At 40.7% G+C, this 22,402-nt stretch overlaps 1 protein-coding gene across 2 annotated transcripts in view; it reads right to left on the bottom strand.

The window, feature by feature from the left end:
* Positions 1-22,402, bottom strand: part of PRKCA (protein kinase C alpha) — a 302,661-nt gene that overhangs the window by 64,174 nt on the left and 216,085 nt on the right. The window contains exons 1-4 of one of the 2 annotated variants that reach the window (XM_025196267.1): positions 15,463-16,369; positions 6,220-6,376; positions 5,977-6,111; positions 5,078-5,174 (exon numbers count right to left, since the gene is read on the bottom strand). In XM_025196267.1, coding sequence (XP_025052052.1) covers positions 5,078-5,174; positions 5,977-6,111; positions 6,220-6,376; positions 15,463-15,535 — 462 coding nt within the window. In that variant the 5' untranslated portion in view covers positions 15,536-16,369. Of the gene's footprint in view, positions 1-5,077; positions 5,175-5,976; positions 6,112-6,219; positions 6,377-15,462; positions 16,370-22,402 lie in introns of those variants that run through there. The other variant, XM_025196266.1, reaches the window with a different exon arrangement.

The following is a 22,402-nucleotide window of genomic DNA, read 5'->3' as shown; positions in this document are numbered from 1 at the left end:
TTTTCAAATAATCAATTGCTGTATCTTATGATATAAGAACATAAACTTGTCCTTTTGCTTTAAACAGCATCACCATTTCTGTTTGTAATATTGTGTTTCATTACACAGAAATGACTTATTTTGTAATAATTTTCTAAAGGTGTTATAATAGTATACAGAACTAAGTCAACTAGAACCTTGTATCAGTGTATCAGGATTGGAAAGCGGATCACAGAACATAACCTGAGAACCTGATAATATGTTGAGTGCCTAATATGCTCTATTCTTCTATACCTGTTCTGAGCGATCTTCTCAGTTATGAACTCTCTTCTGCTCTATCTGGTCCTGTTTTGGGGCTCTTTTACAATGAATTTTCCATTAGAAAGGCTCTCAGGATCATCAGTCTTTCCTTGAAGGCTCTCAAAGCTGACTGGAAACTGATTGTAGAACAAAGCATTCATCTAAAACGTATCACTGACACACAAACAGCAGCATGTTCCTGGGCAATATCTCCCTATTCATTCATAGTCTACATAAAATAAATGAATAAACAAACTTAAAATTAAAGGGAGAGTGAAAGCATAAGGTCACAATAGGAAGAGAGATGATTAGAATCAGCACCATGTATATACCATGCAAGGATATCTGAGCAAACCAGTGAAAAGAGGGTTAAATTTGTCTTAGACTAGGCTAGGCTCATTTTAAGACGACAACAAAATAAATCGAAGGCCTTATGCAGGATATGCGCATACAAATGTGCCTTCATGGGAGAAAGGTAGAGAGCAAGAAGATGTTCATTTTTTAAATTCAGTACGTTAAAAAAATCATTTTACATGTAGAAGTCTGCAGTACCGGAGGAAAAGAAAGGTATTATTTATTTACAATCTTACTTAACACAAGTAGACAAGAGCTGACATTTATACCAGGCCCACAACGCTCACAGGCTATAACGGTTCTTGTTCATTTGCTCTGTGAGAGGGTTTCTTAAGATTTCAAAAATGTCTAGCTACCAACGTAAAATTCCACAATTAAGACATCCAGACTGCTATTCTTTTTTTATAACCACAATGCTTGCTGTAAGTCCTCTTAAAAATGCATCTACAAATAGAAATCTAAGTTGGTGCCAAAGGCATAATTCGCACAAGGAGGGAAAATGGCTTACATGATATAGTTATTGTAACCCCTCAACGTCAGAATGAAACCTTTGCCTAGTACAACCAAGCTTTTATTGGAAACTCTTTTCGGTGTCCAGCACCTGAAATACAGCCACGCGGTATATGCTGATCTCCATTTCTAAAGAAAGCAACTTGCAAGTCAGCTAATAGAAATGTAGCTCACCTGGAGCCAACTGCTTACTGCTCTGAATTTGCCTTTGAGTGCTGATGCCTTGGGGATCAGGCACCCCAATACTCTTGCCAGTGACATTTTTTCTGAATACAACCTTTAATAGGAAGTGTGGCCATTTTTCCAACATTTCTTTCAAGCAGCATTTTAAAGATTACAATTTTTTTTTATTCTTTAAGTTTTTGTTTGTTCGGAAGACTGCTCGTGTGCTCCATGAACGTAACAGCAGTTTCTTTTTAAAGAGCAGGGTCTGTTCCCTACATTTCATGTGTTCTCATGACCAAAGTAGCCACAGATTTAAAGGGAAAGTGACACTTAGTCCCTGCCTACCACCTCTGCCCGGGAGAATGCCTGCTGCATCTGTGAATATCAACCATGCAAAATAGCTTTAAATTAGCTCTCCTCCATTTCAGTCAATTAGATTTATAAGATTCCTTTGGCTATCAAATGATCAATACAAAATGGTTAGATTCATATTGAGTTTCCTTTCTGTTTGCCCCCACCCATAGAGCCATACTTCTCATGAAAGCAGAACCCAAGGCACTAAGCTTCAAGACCAGTCCATCATTTGACCTGACTGGCAATCAGCCAGGAGTATTCTCTGAAATCTGATGTGCCTGGGAATGGGGCGCCTAATAACGCACTAATGTATGCCAATCATTCTTGAAAAGAACTCAGAAATAGATAAGTGAGATTTCTCCATATGAGGTCCACAAGAAAACGGGAGGTAGACCTATTGAAAGTGTCTGGTGAAGGTCAAGAAACGGGAGGTAGACCTATTGAAAGTGTCTGGGGAAGGTCACCAGGGAAAATGTCAAGGGTGTTGTGACAGTACATGCCTGCTATAGTGTTCTACCCAAACAAGGAGGAAAAGGTGGAAAAGCCTTTTTTTTTAAGCTCACGAACAGTGGAGTCTTGGCCATATCACTAAAGAAGAGTATAGAAGTACAAAATAAGCACGTAGGAACAAAATCATAAAGGACAGGGCACAAAATGAAACAAAAAGTATTCTATAATGTATGAGAAGTAAGAGGGAGGCCAGGGAAAATCTAAGTTCCCTGCTGAATAGAGAGGTGAAGGTAATTGTGGATGATGGTGCAGAGGGAGGCTGAAGTATTCAATTCTTTTTTTTTTTTTTTTTTTTTTAAACTGTCATCTTCACCAAAAAGGTCAACTATCTGAGATAATAAGCAGAATTAGCATGGAGGACAAGAAATCAGGTATACAGCTTAGAATATGGAAGGAACAAGTTAAATGATTACTTATAAATACTAGCTATTTCCAAATCGGTAGGGCCTGATGAGATTCATCCTACAATATTCAAAGAATTGGGTTATGTAATTGCAGGGCTGTTGGCTATTATATTCAAGAACTCATGGCGGTGAGGTAAAGTGAAAAAAAGCCTGGACAAGGACAAATACAGCATTCATCTTTAAAAGGGGAAGACCCAGGAAATTACAGATTAGTCAGTTTAACTCCATTACCTGGAATGAGACTGGATCATGTTGTAGGGACCTTGTAGTTTACAAGGTGAGGAACATCCACCACCATGGTCATAAGCTGATGGAGAATAGGTTTAGGTTGGAGATCAGAAGGCAATATTTTACAGTTAGGGTGGCCAAAATCTGGAACCAACTTCCCAGGGAGGTGGTCCTTGCCCCTACCTTGGGCAAATTCAAGAGGAGGTTGGACAATCCCCTGTCTGGGGTCTTGTGAACCTAGCATTCATTCCTGCCTGTGGCAGGGGGTCAGGCTAGATGATCTGTTCAGGTCCCTCCTGACCCTAGCTACTATGAAACTATAAATTTGTCAAGAGTAAATCAAGCTCAAGCAACCTCTGACAGTGTGATAGGCCAATAGCTAAGGAGAAGAGTGGAGGTGATATACCTTGATTTCATTACGGCTTTCATCTGTATTTCACAATGTTCTTCTAAGCAATCGAAGGAAGTACATAATAAAACTACTACTAGTTTGAAAAACTTTATTAATGACTTGAAGGATGAAAGTGAGAGTGCATTTAGTAAATTTGTGGACAATACCGTGTTGGGTAGCCTACACTTTAGAGGGCAGGAGTTGTGAGCTAAACGGCCTTGAAAAATTGGAGAAATGGCTTCAAATAAACAGGATGAAATTCAATACAAATAAATACTTATAGCAAATGTAACGTTGTATTTAATTGCTATCACGGTTTTAATTCGCATTTTTAGTGGTAAATACCCCAAATTGATGATTAACGAGAATTCTCTTTATTCTCTTGGCTGTAATTTTCTACATTAACAATAATCATCATAAATACATAAACGCAAACACAAAGTAATCTAATTCAAAACACGACATAATGCACAGACAAACCCAAGGGATAAGCTGTCTGTTTTTGTAGTAGACCCTTCTAGACGGGATAAAATATAAACATGCTCTTTAAAAGGAAGAGACATAATGCTGTAAAATAAGATGATGCTGGAGAAAGTACATTAGTAAAGGAAAAGAAAAAAAAGGAACTCAAGTTTTAAACACTTCTCAAATGAATAATATAAATCCTACTTGATGCCAAGGATCAAAGGCATAGAGCTGATCGCACATTTATTCAGATGTAGTACTGGCATCTTTTCTTTTTCTGACTTGAAAATAGATGAGCCCCCTGCCTCTTTTCCCTCTTCCACTTTCTTGGGTTAATCTGTCTTTTTTAACACTAAAGTAGCATTCATATAAAAATTGCCAAATCAAGACTAAGGAAACTGGCTTAGTATCATGTACGCACCATGCACACACCATTCAAGTCCAAGTAACTGGGGTCAATTCCTCAAATATCTTCTTAGGAAACAGGAAGTATGATATTGCGGACAGGGTTGTCTCAGAAGTTTGTGGACCTGGCTGATGAGCTTATTTCACCACAAGAGTTAATTCCAGTTGGGCCAGTAGTACCAAGCTGTCCTGGTCTGTGCCCTGCCCTTATTGCTATTGGTGCAGCTGGGTCTATTGTACAGTAAAGATTCGGCTGAAACGACCCATGTAATTAGAGGAGGCAGCACAGTTGCTGGGTACACTGCTTTCCCAGACAACGTCCCTTCAGGTGTTTCTGTGAGCCTGCACCTTCTACCCCAGCTACTGCAGTTTGTACCATGGTAGGCGGAAAGAGCCTGCTCTAGTTTTTCTTTCCTGTGCATAAATGTGAACACTACTTAGCTTAAGATTTCTGCGCCTGCATTAGTGGGCTCAGTGGCTCAGATTAGACCCTCTAAATATCATAAAAGCTCTAAATAAATAGTACTTAATGAATAGTTATTTTCCTTAAGCATTAAATTACTGTTCAAGCTCTGAATTATAAATGATTAAATTAAAAAAGCTACTGGGTCTGAGCAGTTCATTCTTCAAATTATCAAATGCTAATGATGGTGGCTGGCAGGTTTTTCAATAAAAATTAAAAAGAATGTTACTTGAATTATTATATGGAATTTATCAAAAGTATGTCTATAATACCAACTTGTTGACTGGCATAACTCTATTTACTGCAGGGGAGTAAAATGTGCAAAAACCCCCTCAATCCCTTAGCTTGAACTCCTGATTGACTAAAACAATTTTCCTTGTCTTGTAAGCAACCCCGAAGTACAAACTAGTGACAGGTAGTAACATTTCTCTTTCAATTATTAACATCCCTATTCTTGGTCAACAGCTCTTTCTGAATTTGATTAAATTATGTTATAAAGGATAAGAGGTGCACAGTATGTTGTTCTGCCCATTTATCATTTAATCTTACCTCAAATTTCTGTCTCAGCTCTACATTTCCATCTTCACCAGCATCTGGAATTGGGACATTATAATATTCACCTTCTTCTTGATTAAGCAATTTGTACCTATGGAATATATAGGGAAAGTTGCACTAACTTAATTTATTTTCTCATCAAAAAACATGTTTTAACTCCTGATATGAGGTCTCTCTGAAAACATATGGTGAAATCCTGGCCCTACTGAAGTTGAGAGAGGTAGAAGACAGGGTAGATATGCACCTTAGAGACTAAAGGAAGGTCTTGAAATAAGATGTATGTAGAGCACAAGCTTTCATAAACAACAGCTTACTTCATCAGATGCTACGAAGGGACTGCATAAACAGAGAGCAGAATACTGCAGAATATTTCATTTGGTGAATTTGATAAACTTAGCAGAATTACCAGCAAAACTTCCACCCAATAGGGCTGTACATTTATCGTCCAGTGTTGCAATAACCTAGCAAAATTATTTTAGTGGGTTTTCAGTGGACACACGATTAGGAAGAAAAAAAAAGAGCTAGACAAGCATTTAGACAAAATGACTATTTGTAAAAACAGTTACCGTTTACTTTAAAACATGCAGATTCACATTTATCAGGATATACTTAGAGCAAGATCCCTGTAATGAAAATCAAACTTGGGCTCACTGTACTCAATTCTGTCTTTACAAGGGAGTTTGAAATAACTGCTGGCTGCAAGTAGAAACTTTGTGCACCATGCCTTTTGCTTTGAGTATTTAAACAGTATTAGTTACTTAAGTGTTCAGTTTTAGTTAGATGATCAAAGAATTTATAGCACATGAAACGGGGCAAAAATCTTATAAGACTCATGGTTACGTTACTGAAAATCTGCTGTGCAACTTCTCCAAAGAGTTGAAAGCAATTCTCACCATCCACTTGCTGGCATTTTCATAAGCTCCGATACCCCAAATGAAAGAGATCCCATAAAATCGTTTCTAGTTGTTCGATCCCAGTCCCAAACTTCTACAGATAACCGTCGATCTTTGTCTGTAGGTTTTAATTTACTACAGAGAAAAGGAGGAAAATAAGAAAAGTATTGGCAACATTTAATTGTTCAGAAATGTATATATAGTTCAGAAATATATATATAGTTAAAACGGGATCAGACTTACAATGTAAATGACTCATTCCAGTGTGGGTTGAGAGTGGAACGGATGGTTTTTGTTTTTTGTTTACTTTCATTCTTAGGGTCAGGGATGAGCTTCAGCTTCACATATGGATCTGAAAGTCCATTTGGATCCATGGGGATTAAGTTTTTTGCTTCTCGTACTGCAGATATAAAATATATATTTATATTAAGTATATATTCATAGAAGATAAATAGTTTGCTGCTATTTGCATAGGATTAAAAACCATCATTGACAAAAGAATAAAGTTCAGAAGAGAATGATTTTAACTTTGTTGGAAAATAAAAATAAATAGCATGCAATTAATGCAAAGCCCATTTATCAGAGATCTAGGTGCTGTGGACAAGACTTTCATTGTCATAGACTGAGGAGCATTTATGAACATTTCCTTCTACCCTGACCATAGCAGAAAGAAAGGGTAGGATGAAGAGCAATATCCTTATATACAAGGATACCACGGAGTTGTGTCCAACTCCAACGCCAAGAATTTTTAAGTGGGTTACAGCCGTCTTTGCTTTTACCAGCTTGGACAAATAGCAGCATTATATAACATTTGCTGCACTTGCAAACATTAAGAAAAGAGAATTTATGAAGTCTGAGAAACAATAGACAGATATCCCACGTGTTCAGTTTCTCAAGTCATGAGACCCAGCTCACTGCATTCAGCAGCCTATAAGAGTAGGATGCCTTTAGACATGGTAATACTTTTACTGTAGAAAGATGTTAAACTGCCATCAAAAAATAAAACTGCTGAGTAGACTTTAGGAAAGTTATTTGAACCCTGTGAACAGTTTGAAAACTGGCTTGTATACAGCAAAAGTGTTGAATTTAAAAACTGCACCTTTTTAGATTTTTAATTTAAATATTGAATGCGAATCATTCAACCTGTGCTGAGATGCTTTACTTTGCAATTACCAGCTGTCAAACACAGATAAGAGTGAAACTGGTACAAGCTGACACGCTGCGTAATTTCATAATAATAGAGTTTGTCAATTTATGAAACGATCAACACATCATTTGACTTATTTACTTTGGGTCTAGTGGTGCAATATGCTTGAAAATAACACCACCCAATAATATAAACCACAGAGAAACCTCTGTAATAATGTTAAGAAAGCAAACTGCACAGAAATAGATCATGTTGATGGAGGGCACAATTTGGTTTTAATTAATAAGGTAACAAAGTGCTCTACAGAAAGTATTACAAAAGGGAGCTGGACCCAACTTCAGAACTGGTCAGCTACTTTTCCCAACCAAGACTATGGGCGCCTCTACACATGCTCCTGGGGTGAGGCACTTTAATTAGAGTCGGTCTGAGAGCCACTCTAATTAAAGCGCTCACAGCATGTCGTGTGTTCAGCATCCTGTGGTTCAAAATGACAGTGGGGGCACTTTAACTAAAGGTTGCTCAATGAACTTTAGTTAAAGTCGCTGGCATTTTGAAGTGCGGGGACACTGAATACACGAGACACAGCGGCTGCTGGAGCACGCTATTTACCATGGCTCCAGCAGACTTAATTAATCGAGTCTGCTCCGACATGCTGTAATTACTGCCACCAGAGCAGTGTCCCTGCATGTCTACAGGCAGCTAAGTGACTAAAATCCTGAGGATGACTCGGGTGTGAAGCCATGTGGGCTTCTTGGTCAAGAAGGACAAACACCTGGGTCCTTGCAGCCTCTTTTGGCCGGGGAAACAGCTCTATTTGGTTATTATTTTGTGAGCTGTCCATTTGGAGAATAAAACTACACCCAGATGGAGAGGCCTGAAAAATTCTGGGGTGTGGTGCTAGATCCTCCCAAGCCGTGGATACAAACCAGCTGCTTGGAGTGAAGGACACTGTCATGAAATGATTATGTGTTTAGTTATAGCTCTCATAATCCCAAGCATTAAACAGTGTTTTGTTTGGCAAGGACACTGGAATCCTGGACAGTAACCAGAGCCCCGCAAAAGGGACTTTGTTTTTACTTAAAAGATGTTATAACATGCCTCAAAATTGTCCGGCACTTTCAAACGGTCCGTGCAAGTCCAAGACCAGGTTAGGAGTCCAATCTATGACTTCCTGCTTAGAGAGATACTGGACGGCTCCACCTAAGCCATGAAGGCATTTTATAATGTGCTGTTTACTCTCAAAATTTACAGAGTGCGAAGGGGACAGCCAACAGTCAAATGACTTGTGAACCAGTCATGGGGCCGTTTTTCAGAATTTCTTGTTTTCCTTTTTGGAAATAAAGACGTGATTGTGGTAGATTTACAACAGTACACTGCATTTCTGTCACTCAGAAAACAGACAATGGTAGAAAAACCTAAGACAGATGTTAGAGAAAATGGCCTGAAATACAGAATTGTTAAAAGCTGACACAATAGCCCTACTGTTGAGCATTAAAAGTGCTTTACAAAATGAAATAACTGCACTGTTCGGTACCAGGCATTCTGTATCAATAGCTAAAGTTTGTAAAAGTCTGTACTTTAAATATTGGTCAACTGCAAACAGAAAAATATATTACAAAATTAAAATGGTAACGGTGCAAGGAACAGACCACTGTATAATAAACATTTCTATGCAGCTGTACTCAAGAAATATATTTATGCCTCTTGCTTGAACTGAGCAATGCTGCTTGATCTGCTCAAATTTTACAATACTTTTTAAAGTAACAAGGAAAATTAAAAAATAGAGCACAGATGATTCATTAAATCCCCTTAAATCCGTACACATAAAGAAACATTATAAAAGGAAAATAAAGCATTAGCTGAATAAAATGAACTTGTTCAAAACATAAATGCCTAGTTAAAATAGGCTAGATGGCTTAGAGCCAGATCTGGCCCATGGGTCTTCCCAAGGGTCCAGAAATTTGGCGGTAGAAAAGCAGTGGCAGTGTTAACTGCTATTCCCTTACTGCCAACTTTCTGGACCCATGGGGAGCTCATCAGGCATGGTGACATGACAACCTGGTAGACCACAGCTAGCAGGTGGGGTGGCTCTGTGGTATTACTTTGCAGCTGGATCAGGTACACGGATTCAGGCCACACACAGGCTTGAGCCAAGATGTGGCTGAATCCAGCACATGGAGTTGAGCTGTGCATGGGGTCAAACCAGCACACGGCCAGATCCAGCACATGGATTTGGGCTAACCGTGTGGCCAGATCTGGCCCATGAGTTCAAGCCATGCATGCGATTGGGGCAGTGTGCTGGATCACATGTGGACTGATCCTGTGCATGGGATCTGGCCTGCAATCCAGCTCTGCACCACTTCTCTGGTCTGCAGGACCAGAAGGTTGGGTGCTGCTTGCCTAAAGGAAAAAAGTACTAGGTTGGGAGTCAGAAAGCCAAATTATGTTACTAGCTCTGCCAAACCTGCTATATAACCTAATGCAAGTTACTGTGCTTCTATGCTTTAGTCTTCTCTGCCACCATTTGTCGATCTTGTATACAAACACTGTACGCTCTTTCGTGTCTGTGTTGTGGGTGTGTGCATTTGCATTCAAGATCTGGCACCATGGGGACTGCAGGAGCCTCAAAGCATTATTATAACACCAAAATAATAATTAGAAAAAAAGACAACATTATAAAAACAAGTCTTAGTGCCAAACTGTAATTGGCACCAGTTACTTTCAGGATGAAAGATTTTTTTTTCCACTTCCATCAAGTATATCTGCACTTCTTTGGAAGATATTAATGAGTTGTATTCTACAGCAGCACCAGATAAGGTTAATAGGGGTGACAACAGAGTGAAATAAATGCATTATATTATTTCAAAGCTATTCACCTGTGACACCCTCACAATTCTAAGTTTATAATAAATAAATGCTTACAACTTATACTACGATTAAATATTCAGAGCACTTAATAACCTCCTCACAATTCTCCTGTGAGGTAAGTAATTATAATTCCCATTTTACATATGAGAAAATGAGCATAAGAGAACCTATTTCATCAAAGTACTTTGCTTTGCTCAAGCAGGGCCTCACTAACCAAGCAAAAGCCAGCTGGGATTCAAAATCAGGAGTTCCTTGTCCCTGTTCTCTGGCTGGGCCTCCAAAGTATATACCCACCTTCTACTTGAGAGTCTTAATGGTTTGTCTATGATGGCTGTTTGCATCTTCCCAACACATGAACACCTCACTTTTAAAATTAGATTTAACACTGCATTAGATTTAACATTAACTTCCTTCCTCACCAGCACAAGAATAGCCTGATTAGTTGATGGATTTTAGTCTATGCATGTGAGAGCAAGACGTTGGAGTCTATGAATGTGTAAGAAATTGAAGGAAAACTGTTGCGGCAATGAGTTATATACTGGATCAGAGGAAAGCAGCACCAAAAGGGACCTCACAGTGTCATCTAGTCCAGCCCCCTGCTCAAGCCAAGATCACTTTGACACTAAAGAAATTTGGCCTGTTGAAGGACAGCAATAAGTCTCATGCTCAATAAATACTGCACTTCAATATATAGTGCAGCTGGGACCATTTAGTTTTGGATAGTAGCAGATCCAGGAATGGGGCAAGGGGTTGTGGACCCTTCCCACTTTGGCTGTGCTGCACTTCCAGAGCTCTGTGAGACCGGTGAGCTCAAAGCTTGTCAGACGATTCGGGCAGGGGCAGGCCAGAGCCCCTGGTTCTGCATGGCTCTGGAGCCCAGAATGTGAGCGCTGTGGCCTTCCCCTCTCTTCCACTCTCTGCTGAACATAGCAGCATGAGAAACTTGACCCCCGGGCTCCAGAGCCACAGGAAAGCAGGGGCTCTGGCCAAACCCCACGCCAAGAACTCGTGTGTTTCAGATTATAAAAGTTCAGGGTCCTGTATTCATTAGCTTCCCCCATGGATAGCCGTTACAGCATTTGTTTGGAACATAGTTGTCATGGGAGGTCATGGTGATCATCCAGGTAATAAGAGACGGTATATTCTGACTGCCAAGAAAGATACGCTGACTTGGATCCTTTAAAAAGGAGTCTTGAAGGGAGGGAGGGGAAAGGAAGAAACAAGAAAACATCATATAGAGACCATGTAAATCTAATGTTAGCATTTTAAAAGTCTTAGAAAAGAGAGCTATAGTTTCAAGGTTCGTGGTACTTATTGTGAATGCAATACATAGAGTGTCCATTTGGAGGGACTGTAAGACTATAATCATTCTCGTAGTAAAACAGAAACCCTGATGAAAATTATGTATGAAAATCATCATCCAGGCTGGAAAGGAATCTATCGGTCTAGCCCTAAAATTGATATTTACAATTTTATTTTATATTTTTTTATTTTATCTTTAAAAATAAAGGTGAAAAATCATAGAACAAGTGTAAGCAAAGCAATATAATCCTATATGAACTACACATATAACCTAACTGCCTCAGAAAAGTAACTGCCACAGTTGTCTAAAAATGCTGGCTAAACTACATACACCATAAACAAAGATACTTTCTGCAACCCAGCACATTCTGGATGTACAGCTCTCTCGCTTTTATGCCATATATATGCCCAGAAAATGTCTTGCCAAGCAGAAGATTCAGCCTGCCTAGATTTTCAGAAAACGGAGGCATCTACTTCATTGTAAATAGCACTACCTGACCTTTTTTTATAAAGAAGTGATTGAGCCACCATTCACGTTAGCTTCCCAGGTAGAATTTAAAACAAGACAGCTGAGTGAAACAAGCTATTTTCATATAACAATAGATGAAAACTAAGCAAAAAGCAAAACAACTGTTGGGGTATTTTGCTCAGATTCAACTGGAAGAATAGATAAAAAGCAGCAGCATTTCCAGAAGTGACTATGTCTGAAGAGGAGGTGATTCATTTTTAAACCCTGTGAGAGCCGTGCGCATTCAACACCATTCAAGATCAAGCTGATAGTCTTGTATGTAAAAACAAGATTGTGTGGAAAAGACACCTTCCGGTGGGGGAAAGACTCCTGCCCCTATACGCATATGTTATGCACTTTATCGTGCATCAGCAGATGCATGACGAATAGGTCCAAGGAGTTGATACTTCCCCTCTATCGGGTGCTGGTCAGACCGCAGTTGGAGTACTGCGTGCAGTTCTGGGCGCCGCACTTCAAGAGGGATGCGGATAACCTGGAGAGGGTCCAGAGAAGGGCCACTCGTATGGTTAAGGGCCTACAGACCAAGCCCTGCGAGGAGAGACTAGAGAAACTGGATCTATTCAGCCTCCGCAAGAGAAGGTTGAGAGGCGACCTTGTGGCTGCCTATAAGTTCATCACGGGGGCACAGTCATCTGACCCCAGCTCTCTTCCCTGCCTATGCAGGGGGTCGGACTCGATGATCTACTGAGGTCCCTTCCGACCCTAGCATCTATGAATCTATGTTCCCTTTTTCTCTCTATAGTACTCAAGGGTCCATTCATCAAATAATTATCTGTACTATTGACTTCAAGACTTCTCACAGTGGAAAAAACAGAGAGACTGTAAGAGTGCTTACAATGTTCTACAATAAGACCTGTGGGAGTGGGACTAATTGTACAAGGAGCATGATATGAATTAAGAGCAGTATTTGGCCCATCAACGTTTCACAGACAGTCTCTGGCCATAAAAAGAATATGAATATAAAAATCTAAATGAAAGAATATAACGAGTACATTTGCAGCTGAATTTGTGCAATAAGCCAAAGCTTTTCAGCAGTTTTTATCGATAGTGTTGGTCTGACCGCCCACACTTCTCCAAGTCTAGGGACCGGATGCTCTCGCTGGAGGGCCTGTTTTTCTAGGACTTGCTGCCCGTGACACATTTCAGATGTGGCTTTCCTCTGCCTTCCCTTCCCTCCCGAAAGAATGAAATGAGATAACCCCTGTGTATGTGCTACTTCTGCCCCTCTTTACCGGTGCCAGGAACAACAGGGATATTTGGAAAGTAAGTGGGAGGCTTTGAGCGAGAAAACAACTGCTCTCTCCAGCTTCAGACCGGTTCAGGCTGAGATGGCTTGAAACTGGAGAAGGGATGGCTCTAGTTGTTTTCCTCATCTTCAGATGATCCTTTTTTTTTTTTTTTCTTTCCTTCTCAAAGCTTTGTACATAAGGTTAGACACTGAAAAGATTAAATGTCCCTCTCAGTTGCTGAAGAAATGACCCATTTATGTTACTGTAATAACTTACTATAAATGCTCTTGAGAGGTCTATGAGGAATTAAAGGTGGAATACTTTCCTTCACTAAACCATTACAGTTCAATGAGCTATGGCCCCAGCAAAACATGAATGAGATGGGATAAGTGAAGGCTGTAGTGGCAGGCAGACTCCCTCTTATCCGTGTCAGAAAGATCCCCAGCTAAACATTATCTTTGGTTCTGTATGCATAATAGCAATTACTCAATTCACTTGCACCTGTTGTATTAATGTAGTAACTGTACCACTTCCTCACAATTTGGGCCTCTAGTGGAAACAATTTTATGACTTGTATTCTTACAGTTTAGTTTAAGACATGAGAGAACCTGAAGACATTATACTTGCCGTGTATAAAAGCTTACAACATGCTGTAAACAGTCTCAACATGCTCATGAACGCTCCTCTTCAATCATTTTTAACGGCGTGCTCATCCTAATTTTCTGTTTAACGTCCACTGGGGACACCTGGTGTGAAACCAGGCAGAATTTCCAGATATTAGTTACGCTGATGCAGAATCATTCTCCGAGGCTCAACTATGGAGAGCTCCCCGGAGAAAGAAATAACTGAGTAGCCTGGGCACGTGCTGCGGAGTTGAGGTGGCACCGACAGCAAGGGGACATGGGAACATGTGCAAGACTATTCCCCCCCTCCACAGCAAACACTGGCTGGAAAAATAGAAACCAACCTCCAAAAACAACAGAGGAGGAGTGCAAAGATGAATCAGGAAGGAAAGACACAACTCTATACTAAACACAGGCTGCTAAAGGGGGAAAAAAAAAAGCCATTATCTTGCTGCTGCTCGTTTTGAGAGGTCTGGCCTATTTGTATTTGTGTCTGTATAATTAGTACCCTTTGACATCTCTTTACAACAGATCGAGCATTTCTTTTCTTGAGGGAACAGGATGATGATACTCGTGCTGAACAGAGCATGCAAAGAACGCCGGTCTCGCTGGCCCACCTCTCCGACGGTCTCCTATTTTTAACAGGACAGGTCAAGATCCTGTTCTTCAGGAAAAAGAAGAAACTACCCCTCCCCTTTAGAGCAACACCTTTGTGTGTGCAATTAAAACAGAATAAGTCAAATCAAAAACAACCCAGAGAAAATGAATGAATAGTGTTTTTTCCAAGGCTGCCTCCCACATTGCAAATCGCATGCGAGGAGCCACATTTAATCCAAAAGATCTTCCTTTGTCTTTGAAATGACCTTTTACAAGCCTGAATGCTTTAAACCACGCTAGAAGGAAGTACTCTTTGTTACAAGCCAATAATAAATTTCCTGAATAATTAAATCAAGAGACCAAGGACTACTACTCTGATGAGTGATGCAATACAATTGCATAGGCAAATAGATTATAATATCACAAGCTTTGTTACTCTACTACCATCTCATTGACAGCCCTAATACAGAAAAATATCAAAGAGCATTTTCATTCCCCCTTGCCTTTCTTGTCCTGTCACATTCATTGGACATGAGCTCTATAGTACCCGTCAGCTGTTACAAAGACAGCAAGATATTAATCATTTCAACTTTAATAACTATGTTTTCCCTGCCCTGTACAAACTTCCATAAACAACCCTTAAAATGGCTTTAAAAACATAAATCAGTCTTCACCATACCACTACTAGATAGGCAAGAGTTAATCCCATTCATAAATGGGTAAATGGAGATACAGTCTTGTTCATAGCTTTACAACACATTCGGATTAGGCCTGCTTCAGTCCCCTGCAGACATGCACCTGTGCACCACACTAGCAAGCAGTTTTCTGAGCTAGTCAGGGTCAAACCTATATACTGAATTCACAAAAAAACCCAAGTAGCTTGGACAGGAGACTAAATTTATCAAACTTCATATATTTATTTTAGATCAGGCTTAAGGATGCTGACAGAAGTGTGTAAAACAAGGTGGTCCCTAATTTTTCTCCCACAGAAACTAGAAGAGTTTCCACAGCTAATAGTGAATAGTCAGTCCACAGTGCCGAGAAATGTATTCACTTAACAGAACATCTCTATAACATCACAACATTAAGCTGCTGAATTTGTTTATTCATCAGATGAGCGTGTCTATAAAATATTCTGTTTTAATTACTGTCATTTTACTAACCGTGCCGCCGCAACCAAGTTTCACATACCGCTGTGTTGAGGAGAGCACCGCATTTCCAAGTGATGGGGTGACCACCTTTCAAGAAGTAAAATCCAGGACATGCTCTTCTAAGAGGAAACAGCACAAGGCTTGACGTGCCTCCAGGACTGGGAGCAGTTTCCCTCGCTGTTGGCTGTGGGTAGCTTGGCCATCACAGCGTTGTGTTATAGAAACCTCCAGCAGAAACACGGTAGCTGCATTCAAATGACTTGACAAGCAGAGCTAATTAGTCTTGAGTGCAAGGTATGGCTAGACTACTACATTGGCTCTGGGAGGCAGCCATGGGCTAGCATTGTGTTGTGTCCTTACAGCAGGATGCTGCCTGGTGTGAATCTAGGACCAATTTTTAAAGTTCAGGGGGAAAATGTCCCTTTTCAGGGTGCCCTCTAGCACATGGCTCAAAATTCAGGACTATCTTGGAGAATTAGGGACGGCTAGCCACATTAGCCTACAGTCTAAATGCACATCTAAAAAATGTAACAGATGGGATCATCATCCACCTCTTGCGTGAAGATGGAGAATTTAAGCCCAGATAAGTGGGGAAGCTGCCTAGGGCTGCAGGAAGTTGATTAAAAGTGAAGAATCAAACTCTGAATTCTCCTTAAAGATATAAGGATGTGGATAGAATAATACATAGTTCTAGGTGTGTAACCACTTGTGGTGCAAACAAAGAATTTTTCCTCTGGAAATTAAATGTGGAAATGGCTGAATAAATCTTTCTTCCCTCTCAGCAAGACTAAATAACAGCCTATGTTTACTCAGTTCCTTTTCCAGTGAGTCACTGCCACTTTTTCCTGCATTCCCACAACTTTGATAATAATTTAGTTTACTAAAGAGAACAGTCACTATTTCCTCCTCCCTACATAATAATTCCTAAATCGGAGCCACTAAGCCAAGCTGAAAAGAGATGTCCACTCAAGTAAAAGTGAAAAATCCTGTGTGGCACTTATGTGGTAGGACAAATATTACTCCTACAAATCCTCTTTATTTCCCTGAGCAGAACAGTCCAGTGATTTGCCTAGCAGGAGGAAGTCTGGCTAAGAGCTTTTGGCTCCCTCGTCTCTGCTGGGATCATTCTTCTTTCTCGTTGCATGCCATACATATGAAAAATCACATTCCAGTTCTTATGGGCTGGATGACCTATTACTAAGGAAGGTTTTGCTTTGAAACCTTGCACTAGTATTCTTTGCATGTGAACCAACGTGTGCATTTTTTAAACTGCCCCACTGAGGGCCTCTATCATAACTATCACATTGAAATGTTTGCCCTGAGTAGCTACTTGCAAAACTCAATTGTACAATCAGCACCAAAATGATCTGTGCATGCTGTGCTTCTTTTGCAGCATTTCTAATTTCCACATAGTTCTTCCCCACTAAGAAGTTCTCTAATGTAACATTTTTCTCTAATATACGACTGTTCCCTGATCAGCTAAACTCTCCTTTAATATTCCTTCGGAGAGCAATGCCTCCTTATTACTTTCAGGTTTCCCCGGACCTGAAGTATGATATGTGGAGAATATTAATATTGGCATTTGGTACGCACCAAGGTCTAGTTCTAGAATACCGCAAAAAATGACCTACTTTTGAATACTGTATTGTTCCAATGCCTCTATTCTTTCTTATAGCCAGAAAGATTTCACATAGCCTATGGTACTGTTTAATAAGAACTTGCATCCACAAGAGTTTCTGCTTTAAAGTCACACCCAGAAAAGTGTACTTTATGCCACAGCCAGAGATCTTTTGTGGGTTGATGCACATTTAGCATGCATTGTTAATTTACCCCAAACTATTGCTAGATAGGACAACTTTTCAGTGAAATGTGCGTTTTTAACAGGAAAATCACCTCCTTCACAAAATAAAGTTTCCTGGAAATTATTTTAGATCATTCGATTCTAAATGCAATTACCTCTATCCTTCTGTTTATTGACTACACACTTTCACAGGTTTTAGCAGGTGTCATCTCATTTGGGTATCACTGGACCTTTAGTCTAGGGACAGAAATTACACATAAACCAGTTTAAGTGATCGGAAACCGGATTAACCCTGTAACAGAACAGAAGTTCCGTGTACATAAACCGTTTTCAAACCGGTCAACACTGGTTTAAGAAAAACCTGAATGGATGTAGTATCAGACTTAACTGATTTAGATTAAACTGGTTTATGGAACTTCTGTCCCAGATACCTTTCCGGTTCAAGTTAACTCACAGTCCCCCAGCATCCCAGGATGCTTTGCAGCCCTGGACTGTGCTATCTGCTCCAGTGGAGCGGGGAGTGCCCTGCCCCTCTGCTCCATAGCCAACTTCTTGCCTGTGTCTATCAACCCATGTGACAGGGGGCAGGGGAACAGACACTCAGACTCCCTAGCCTGGGTCTACACAGCCCTTTTCACTCCTCCACAGTCCTCCTCCCACTGTGGCCAGCCCAGGGAGCTAGACGAATCCCATCCCCCTACACAGCTGCTTACCTTAGGAGCTGCCACAAGAGGGAGGGAGGAGAATTTCCCAAGTCCCCGGGGGTGCAGACATTGGGGAGCCCCTGCCTCAGGACCTCCTTCCAGCCCAGCCCAGGGTCCTCCAGTCTGGGACAGTCCCAGGGAGTGGAGGGGAATTCTCATTTCCCTCTACTCCCTAAGGCTGTCCGGGGCTGTCCTTGAAACTCGAAACAGCTGAGGAAGGCTGCTGTGGGGTTGGGGAGGGGCTGCCCTAGGCTGGGGGGAAGTCCCCTGAGTTGGAGGCTCCCCCAAGGTGTACCAGCACCTGGACAGGCGGCTCCTTGCCCCCCCCACCCTCATGGGAGAACAGCAGTGGGGGTAGGAGCATCTATTGGGGATTGGAGATGCCCCACTTGGCTGGGCTGGCAGTGGCCAGCAGGTTGGGAGATGTGCTGTTGGGCCCCCCACCTACTGGCCTGGGGTCAGTTCAGGCCTCCCCCAGCCTTTCCCAAATGAAAACTGAATGTCAGCTCAGTTGGTTATCAGCTCAATCTACGCAGTTTAGAGGAAGCTGCCTAGATTGGATCAATTCTGCCTTGGGCTTTTTGACTGTTTGTACTTAGCCCCAAGGAATGTCCAGGTTGATTTGGCAGAGCTGTGTTATCAGGACTTGTTATACTTGTAAACTCTGTCCAAAGTGTTAATATTCGCCGCTGCCAACGTGGCTTAACATGAAATACCCAAGAACCCTACCCAGTGGGGTACAGGGAATGGTGAGACTATGCTACACCGCTGCGTAGCCCGTTTAGGGCTCCCGGCTTCTTCAAAGACTAATCCACAGCTTTCTCTTTAACATCACAATCCTCAATTCAGCAGAAACAGTTCCCATGTTTTCCATAACTGCAAAGACACAACCCGCTCTGCAACGAGCACAGCAAGCTTTAGATTCTGGGACTGCCTAAGAAGGCAGAAGACATTACCCAGAAGCAAGAGAAAGTGTACAATTTATTTTCTGCTACACTGTAAAGCCCTCCCACATACAGCAAGTCTTCAGAGGCCTCCTTGCTGTTCTTGGGAATTAAAAGCTCACAGATGTTCATTTTTTTAATTATAGTTGGTAGCTTATAGGACAATAAAAAAAAGAAGTAGGATGCCCTTAGTGGTATAGCCACTGCAGGAAAGTATGAAAACAATGTTATTGAGGAAGATGAAGAACAATTCGGCTATGGGCTCACAGCCAAGCTTTTTAAATATGGGCCAAATGAAGGAGACCTTGACAGGAAACAAAGAATTTGGATGAACATTAAAAAATTAGATAAAACTCTCCAGGGTACACCTGTCTATGTTGATTTGGCAGATATGTATTATCACGATTTGTTATACTTGTAGACTTTGTGCAGTGTTAATATTCACTGCCACGAATGTGGCTGAACACAAATTCCCAGGAACCCGGGAAAGGAGAGCTCACCGGGAGACTGTTACACCACCGGGTAGCCTGCTTAGTGCTCCCGGCTTCTTCAAAGACTCATCAAAGCTTCCTTTTTAACATCACAATCCTCAATTCAGCACAAACATAGTTCCCATGTTCTCCATAACTGAGAAACATGCATATTCAAATTCTTGGGACTCTATTTAAAAAAAAAGTTTATATCACATTAGGGAACACCGAAGACAGCAGATCAGCACTACTCTGTCCCAAAATGAGTGAATGTGTCAGTATGGCGGTTTTTTGTTGTCAGTTGTTAAAAACTTCAGCTCAGAGCAACTGTGAGCTCAAGGTCCAGAATCTTGGTAATATGACAGATTTTTAAATGTCAGTGTGCTAGAGAGGGTTATTTTCTCAGAAAGGTTTCTGTTTGCTCAGTGTAAAAATAAGTTAAAAAAAAAGAAAAAAACCCCAAAGGTCTGAATCAGCCACCTACAGAATCACTCACTGCACAGCCTCAAATTATAAAATGGAAGCAGCAAAGAAAAGAATGGAATTAGAAAGTGGCAGTATTTTCAAATTCATCGACTGTATACATACAGCACAGCAAGCAGCAGGGTTGGGAAAAACAAAAGGTACTTCCCAAAATTTCTGGGGAAAAGAAGGAAAAAACCCAACCTGTTGACGAACTAAAATATCCAGAATAAGTTAATGAGAATAAAGGAAACAGACAGCTACATCAAAACAATTCAAAAGATTTTTCTAGAAAGAACAATATACTACCACTAAACACCCAAGTTTTACTGCAGGTGCCCTGAAAGGAAAAAAAAAAACTCGAATGCCCTTTGCTTGAGGTACCACTAACTGCAAGCTCCATGCAAGCGGAAACAGAATTAGAAATGGGCTGAACGTTTGCCCGGATGAAAGGTGAGGTCAACAAGGATTTAGAAAATGAAGTATTGCATTCTGTTGTGTGCATACACATAAAATACAGAGACCTGCACAGTTCTAGCATTCACTTGTCAGCATTAAAAGGACACAAATTCAATTTGCATGCAACACAACTTCCAAAACATGCAAGAAGGGAAGGAGGGAATGGAGGGAGGAAGGAAGGAAGCTATGCAATTGAAATGGAGAGCTATCCTGGCTCCTGGCTTCAAATCCCTTTCCTCTTGCTGGGTAAGTATGGAAGTCTTCCAACTACTGGCCAAAGACAGATGCAATTTTTGGTAAGATCTTCCAAATCCAACAATTGTGTGGAAAGAAGGGGTGGGGAAAAAAAAGAAGGAACCCTCCAATACACTTGCTCCTCCTCGCCCCCAAATGTGCATGTCTTCATCTGTGTATAGGAGAGAGGTATTTTTGGAGGGGGAGAGGCCAGTACAAAAAGATAAGTGTCACAATGGGAAGTCAAGGCAGGCCCAATTTTTATCCCTATGTATAAAAACTCTAACGTTTTCTTGCTGCCTGGTGACTTCTCAGCCTTAGGCCGCTCTTCCTGCACTTGCCCTTTTAACATTACAAGGTTTCCTTCTCACTGAACTTCTGGAATGCTCTCGGTTTCTTGTTTCATAGGCACGTGGGTTCAATATTATCAGACAGATCATGGTAAAAGGAAAGGACTGAGGACCAGGTTGGTTAAGATAACAGATAGTTTGTATAGTCTAGGCTTATCAAAGTTCTGCTTTATCTGTTTTCTGTCTGATTTAACTACACAAAAATACAAAACCGTCCAATTAAATATCTTAAGAAATGATGTATAGTACATTGCTCCTCCTGCACACTTCCATTCAGCAGAACCTTTCAAGTACCAGTGGTTTAAACCTCCTAATGGCCCTACAATACAGGGGTGAATCATCCATATTCATTGTGCAGAGAACAATCCAGGGCAGAGGGATATGACTTTTGACAAGTCATTTGATAAGAAGCCAGCAAATGCGTTAGAAACAGTACCAAGAATGTCTACCTGTAGCTTATCTTCATGCTATTTTCTTCGCATAGTTTTGGGATAATACTTTAAATCCTTCATCTTCTTTATATACAATAAGAAAGCTGAGAACCCTGAATTTGTAGTTCACTTGGAAAAGACATTCAGATGTGGGAGATCTGGTGGCCCCCAAACTTTCCTAAACAATTTCCTTCCTTCCTTTTCTAAATTGCCCTCTAAATACTGGAAATACTTGGAAGAAAATGTTTGGGAAAAAAAAAATTGAAAAGCAACTTATGAGTACAAACTAGTGGGTACATTCTCAACCTTACCTTTTTGGCACAGGAACAAGTTTTTTGGTGCTAATTTCATAGCAATTAATATTATTCTTAAAATGCTAACCCTATACTTAGAAGCAATTAAAATAATGCAGAAATGTGACCTGCCCTGTCAATATTGATTTCTCTTCCCACCAGTCTGATAATACTGACACAGACCTATCTAATAACTTGGGTCACTTCTTCCAGTGGGTGCTACCTTCCTTCCCTGCATGCTTTTAATTTTCCAAATTCATTGTTTTGGAGGCACCAACAAAGCCACCATGAACTAATCCGTTAGTCTGAAAGATGGTCTGGTGTCAGTAACATGTTCATCATACTACAGATGACAGTGAAAAACAGATAGAGCCTCTCATAACTTATCAAAGAGGTCAAGGTTTTGCTGATACGTTAGAAGCCCACATCTTATTTTCAAAAATGGAAAATTTTCATTCTTTATGGAAAAGGCAATTTAAATTGTTACAAAACTATGCAGCCCTGCATCACATCTATTTTCAGTAACTCAGCATCAGAAGACACTTGTACTTCAATGGAAGCAAGCAGGCTCTGGCAGTATCCCCCTGAGAGTCGCATCACTAATGAAAGCTTATTTATCATTTAACCAAGTTCCAAACAAATGTGTAAAATGGAGCGGTAGTCTTGATATAAATAACTACATTATTCTGTCTTCAGGGTATGAATACCCTCTCTACCAGAGCTGGCCCACACTTTTTTGAGGCCTCCTGCAAGAAATAGTTTTGGGGGCCCCTGGCCCGAAGAGGCCGGTAGTGGCGGCAGGAGGTCGGGGTGGCTAGCAGCTGAAGAAGCC

Source organism: Alligator sinensis, unplaced genomic scaffold, assembly GCF_000455745.1.
Source record: "Alligator sinensis unplaced genomic scaffold, ASM45574v1 scaffold282_2, whole genome shotgun sequence".
Classification (NCBI taxonomy): domain Eukaryota; kingdom Metazoa; phylum Chordata; order Crocodylia; family Alligatoridae; genus Alligator; species Alligator sinensis.
Note: the sequence above shows the minus strand (reverse complement) of the source record. Positions and strands in the feature narration are given on the sequence as shown.